At 34.8% G+C, this 6486-nt stretch overlaps 1 protein-coding gene across 1 annotated transcript; it reads left to right on the plus strand.

The window, feature by feature from the left end:
* Nucleotides 1–554: 554 nt before the first annotated feature.
* On the plus strand, nt 555–2503 carry LOC129303693 (probable inorganic phosphate transporter 1-7). Its single transcript, XM_054943171.1, has 2 exons — nt 555–1201; nt 1285–2503. Exons 1-2 carry the CDS (start codon nt 688–690, stop codon nt 2391–2393), a joined length of 1623 nt encoding a protein of 540 aa, XP_054799146.1. The 5' UTR covers nt 555–687; the 3' UTR covers nt 2394–2503.
* The last annotated feature ends 3983 nt before the right edge of the window (nt 2504–6486 follow it).

Genomic DNA, 6486 nt, shown 5'->3' on the forward strand with positions numbered 1-6486 from the left:
ATTTTTGAATAATTTTTAAGGTATATCCATCATTTCTTAATAAGCATGAGATTAGTTAAGTTCCTTTTACCAAAAAAAAAAATGAAATTAGTTAAGTTCATCTTATATCAAAGACCATATGCATCATTATTTACCAAAAAAAAAAAGAGACCATATGTATCATTTTTGACATAAATAATTTGTTCGAAGTTATGCATTATTGAATAATAATTCTTAAGGGGAAATAGGAATAGTGTTTGGCCCAAAAAAAAAAACTTTAAGAGGAAATAGGAATCAACCCATCCATTTATTTTAACTTTTTAAGGGTTCATTTTGAACCAAAAAATAAAAAGCATGTGTATAATACATTTATTTTTTTTATTTTTTCTTATATAACCAAAAAAAAAGTCTGAGAAACCCTACGTGTCATTTCCTAATCATAGACACATGTAATATGATAATATTTAACTCAGGAGCTGGTGGGTAAAAAAAAAAAAGAAAACCACAAGCATCTGGTGCGTCCATCAAAGATTACAGTCTAAATACGCATGAAAAATATGCGAGCAAAATCAGACCAGCCAAACCAGTGTCTCTGTCTAATGTCTATATATGTTCAACATTGAGATGCATAGCTGCATAGCTTAGCTTGTTCTTGTGTGGGCCAGGATCGTTGAATTCTCCACTGAAACCCTATAGATCATTGTGGCTATGGCGGGTGATCAGAATGTGCTTAATGCTCTCGACGCCGCCAAGACACAATGGTATCACTTCACGGCCATCGTCGTCGCCGGCATGGGCTTCTTCACCGACGCGTACGATCTTTTCAGTATCCCCAACGTTACCAAGTTGCTGGGGAGGATATACTACACTGAACAAGGGTCGGCGAAGCCGGGAACTTTGCCGCCGACTGTGTCGGCTGCCGTGAATGGCGTCGCTCTCTGTGGGACGTTGGCCGGTCAGCTTTTCTTCGGGTGGCTCGGCGACAAGCTGGGGAGGAAGAAAGTGTACGGGATGACTCTTGCTCTTATGGTGGTCTCTTCTCTTGCTTCTGGCCTGTCTTTTGGTCACACCGCGAAAAGTGTCATCACCACCCTCTGTTTCTTCCGATTCTGGCTCGGTTTCGGAATCGGCGGCGACTACCCTCTCTCCGCCACCATCATGTCGGAGTACGCCAATAAGAGGACTCGTGGAGCGTTTATTGCCGCCGTCTTCGCCATGCAAGGTTTGTTGAAGTTAATAATTAATATTTTTTCACTCTGTCCAGAATTTTTCTTTACCATCGACAAATAAATTATTTTTAATCAGGATTTGGAATATTGGCCGGCGGGATAGTTTCTCTGATCGTCGCGGCTGCATTCGACGGGGTGTACAAGGCTCCGCCGTACAATGTGAATCCGGCAGCTTCTCTGCCACCTGAATCCGATTACGTTTGGCGTGTAATCCTCATGTTCGGAGCCGTCCCCGCCTCACTGACGTTCTACTCGCGAGCGAAGATGCCGGAGACGGCAAGGTACACCGCTCTGGTAGCCAAGAACGAGAAACAGGCCGCTCTCGACATGGCCAAAGTGCTCCAAGTCGAGATCAAAGCGGATCATACTAAGAAAGAGGAAAAACCTGAACCATCTGCAAGAAACCAAATCAGCTTCGGCTTGTTCAGCAAGGAATTCGCTCGCAGACATGGACTTCACTTGCTCGGAACATGTGCCGCATGGTTCTTACTCGACATTGCATATTACAGTTCGAATCTTTTCCAGAAAGATATTTACACAGCCGTCGGATGGCTTCCTTCCGCCGGAGAAATGAGCGCGATTCAAGAAGTTTACAGGGTCGCAAGAGCACAGGTACTCATCGCACTGTGCGGCACCGTGCCGGGATACTGGTTCACGGTGGCCTTCATAGATATCTTGGGGCGATTCTTCATCCAGATGATGGGTTTCTTCTTCATGACCGTGTTCATGTTCGCCCTCGCGATTCCTTACGATCACTGGACAAAAAGAGAGAACAGAATAGGGTTCCTTGTGATGTACGGTTTGACCTTCTTCTTCGCCAACTTCGGCCCCAACACCACCACTTTTGTTGTGCCAGCCGAGATCTTCCCGGCAAGGTTCAGGTCGACCTGTCACGGGTTGTCGTCGGCTTCCGGGAAGGCCGGAGCGATCGTGGGGGCGTTCGGATTCTTGTATGCTGCACAGAGCAAGGATCCAAGCAAGACTGATGCAGGGTACCCAACTGGGATTGGGATGAAGAACGCTCTGATCATGCTAGGTGTGATTAACTTGGTGGGGATGTTGTTCACTTTCTTGGTTCCAGAATCTAAAGGGAAATCGTTGGAGGAATTGAGCAGAGAGAATGAAGAAGACGATGGTGGCCATGGTGGGGCAGAGTCCTCTTGTAGCAGAACAGTTCCCGTATAGAATAATGTGTTATTATTATTATTTTTTAAAGCAATAAGTATGGGAATAATGTTAATGTAACTAATGCAGGTGGAAGCGATAATATCATAATGTAGTGTGTCTTCAAATTATGAATCAGATTGATAACAGAGGATACGAATGGCGAACAAACCCTTCTTCCAGTGACGTGTATTGGTAACTTTAAATAAAAAGGTTATAATTTGGCCCGAAAATATAAAAAGGTTAAAAATTAATTAGTTTTTTTAAATACCCTGTTTATAACATTTTAAAACTCGCTATTTTTTTAAATGGGTGCAAATTTAAAAGGTTATTTTATTTTTTAGTTATTTTAATGATTTAATTACCCCCTCCATTTAAAAATGTGTGTCCAGTTTTGATACTCATGGTGCTCATTACGTGATGATCAGTCCAAATTTTTTAATACAAAAAATATAATGTATTTCTAGTATTTCAAGATATAATTAATGTATTTTTTTAAAAATTCCTTTAATAAATAAATTAATTTATATTTATTTTAAAAAATAATATTAAATAAGAGTAAATATGAAAAGATGATTGACAATTGTGTATTTTATATATAAATAGGTATATATTTTAAATTATATTTGATTATATTTATTAATATTTTATACCTATTTAGTTAATTTGTATGCATTTTTCTCTTATCATTTGATTATAAAATAAAGGGTTAAAGGCCTAAAATGCCCCTTAACTAAACGAAAAGGGCAGGATTGCTCATAAAGTTAAGAAAGGGTTATTTATATCCCTTAACTCCTAAGATTTTTGATTCCATCACCCTGCTGCCCATTTTGTCAAATTTCGCCGTTAGTGGAGCTCACTTTTAAATTGTTTAATATTTTTAGTGAGTCTAACTAATTTTTTATAATATTAAGGGTATAAAATGCCCCTCAACTAAGTAGAAAGGGCCAAGGTTACCTCTAAAATCAAAAAATAATCATTTATATCCTTCAATTGGTAAAATTTTTTATTCTATCACCCTGCTATCCATTCCATCAAATTTCAACATTTTTATTTTTTTAATATTTTTAATGAATCCCACCATTTTTTTTATATATTTTTAGTAGTTCTACTCAAGGTTTAGGTTATTCCTTCAAGCAAGTCTCTATTTGAACTTCTTAAAATTTAAATTTCACAACATGGCTCTCAAATGGCTCCAAGCCCAATTTTTCTATCATAATTCCTAATCTTGCCCTTAAATTTGCCATTGCCAAATGGTGCCAGAATTTCACCAACCATTATAGGAACATGCTTGCAGTGCACTCTTCAACCTAGCCATTCACAATGATAACAAGATTGCAATTGGCATGCTGGGTGCTTTGCCACTACTACTCTACTTGCTTCAATTCAAGAACAAGCGAATGAGAGGACATGAAATAGGGGGAAGAGAGAGAGAGAGAGGAGAGAGGGGTGTTTTTTTTAAATTATAAAAAAATATTAAAAATGATGGTACCAACTAAAAATATTAAAAAAATTAAATGTGAGTCTTACTAATGGTGAAAATTGATACAACAAACAGTACTAACGAAATTGAAAATCTTAGCAGTTGAGGGATATAAATGACCCTTTCTTGACTTTAGGAGAGAACATAAACGTGCATCTTAATGCAATCTGTAACATCCCAATTTAAATTTTAATAGTTAATTTGGGTTAATAGAAATTTAAAAAAAAATATTTAGAGGTAAATAAATTAGTAAAAAATGATCATTAAATCTAACTTAGGATATAATTCTAAATTAAATTTTTTTAAAAAAATTAATTAAAAAAAATTATTATTAATTAATTAAAAAAATATTATTAAATTATTATTATAAAAAAAAGGTATGCAAAAAAAAAAGAGAGAGAGAAGAAGAAAAAGAGAAGTTTGCTTCGGCCGCCGCCTCAATAGTAACAATAGTAAAATAATAATAAAAAAAAAGAAGAAGAAAGAAGAGAGAGAAAAGAATAAAAAAAATGTGTGGGACCCACTGAATTTTTATAAAAACTCACCTGTTCCTTCATTTCTTCATTCCTTCTTTTCCTGCGCGCGAGCTGAGGCGGAGAGAAGCAAGTCGCCGATGCAAAATATCTAAATTTTTAAGGTAAGAATTTTTAATAGGATATTTAGGGTGTGATTTTAAGCTTTTCAAGACTAAGTAAGTGTTCTAAAATTTTTTCTTAGTCATCCTTCTTCTTTAGTTTCTGAGTTTGTAGTGGTAGAAAATTTAAGATCTGGAAGAGGGATGAATTTATGTTGAATAAATATGATTTTTGAGGTTGTCAGTAGTATAATAAATGTTCTAGAGTATAAATTTATTGATGATCTTTGAATTTGTGGCTTATGGATCAAATTCTAGACTAGATCTGAAAATATATGTTGATTTATTGAGGTTTAGATGATTATTTGGGATGAGAAATGAATTATTATGGCTATAGGATTATGATTCTAAGCTAGAGACTTAATTTTTAATTTTTGGGTATTTTAGGTACGAATTTATGAAATAAAAAGAAAATTTTGATAATAAAAATTAGTTTAGAAGTTGATTTTTAGATTATTAATGTTTATTGATAATTAAAATAGGAGTTAAAAATTTTACTTAATAGTATTGACTCTAGATTTGTATTAAGATTGAGATTAGAAATTATGTTATATTTTGGAATTATTTTATTAGTTTCAAAAATTGAAACTAATATTTATAAATAATATGTTATTTGTAGATTATATTACTGGTGAAGATTGTGGTGAGAGAGAAATTTTAAGGAATAATTTATTGAAAAAGCCACGAGGTAACCATGCTTTTAATTTGTGATTAGTGTTACTTCTTATTAATTGGGTGATTATTGAGAAAATTATGAATTTTGTAATATTGTATAATTGTGCAAGATTATTATGAATTTGTTTAATTATTGTGGGAGGTGTTTGGAGACTTGCTATTATTGTTGTATTTACGTGCCACGTGGTACGCCCCTATTGGAGCTCAATAGGTGGCTTGTAAGGGCTCGGGCTAATCTACCTTTGGCCGGGTAATTTAGCACCGAGTGAGGGCTACGGCTCGAGGTTAATGGAGGGATATAAGGATGGTTGTTTGTGTGTATTGTATTATTTCTTATATTTATTGGAATTATATTATTTTTAATTCTCACTTAGTAAACACACACTTAACTGTTTGTATACACTATCATAAATTGGCTTTGGTTACTGAGACTTTTGAGTCTCATTATGTGGTTAACAATTTTCAGGAGAAGAGCCACGAGTGACACGTGGAGGAGTCCCAGAGGCTTAGTGGTATAGATCCATTGTCTCTTTTGGGTATTTAATTTATGATTTATAATGTGTTATATTGCCAATATTAGGGCTTTTTGTTTATTGTCAATTATATGAATATATAAATGCAATCATGCCTTTCAAACTATTTCTATTTTTGGTACAATTTGGATGACTGTAATTTTAATATTTGGTTTACTTTGGATTGGTTAAAATGGCATAATTATAAGGCCAAATAATTGGCTTGTGTTGAAAATTTACTAAATTGCTTATTTTACTTTTTGGGAGTATAAGGATGGACAAATGTGATTTAGCCTAATGGCATGTGGGAGGTAAAAATTTATCTGAAATGTTATAGTGTGTGAGTTGAAGCCAATTATAAAATATTTTATATTGAAATTATTGATATAAAAATGTGTTGGGTGGCTGTAACCCAACTATGGTTGATTTAAATTATTAAAAAAAAAATTTGGTGTCTTACAATTTTTTGGTATCAGAGCTACATGGTTCCAATTCTTATAAATTATGAAATTGTTATACATTAACTTAGTTTATTGGCAATATACATTATTAAATCATAATACTTCTCCATTATTTTTTCTTGTCTTGAGATTAGTGTTAACTTAATTATGTGACTTCCATCCTTTAGGAGGGGAGAGATGGTGTCCAAAACTAGGAAAGGTGGTGAAATTGCCGGTGATTCTATAGAGCCAATAGGAAATGACATACCTTCACTGCCACAACCGGAGCCCACACAACAACAAATTGGGCAGGGCGAGCCCATACAGTCACAACTAAGGCAGGATGAGCCAACCATGAGGCAAATGATGG

This window comes from Prosopis cineraria, unplaced genomic scaffold, assembly GCF_029017545.1.
Source record: "Prosopis cineraria cultivar Desert tree isolate PC_DT_omini unplaced genomic scaffold, ASM2901754v1 PC2, whole genome shotgun sequence".
NCBI classification, from domain to species: domain Eukaryota; kingdom Viridiplantae; phylum Streptophyta; class Magnoliopsida; order Fabales; family Fabaceae; genus Prosopis; species Prosopis cineraria.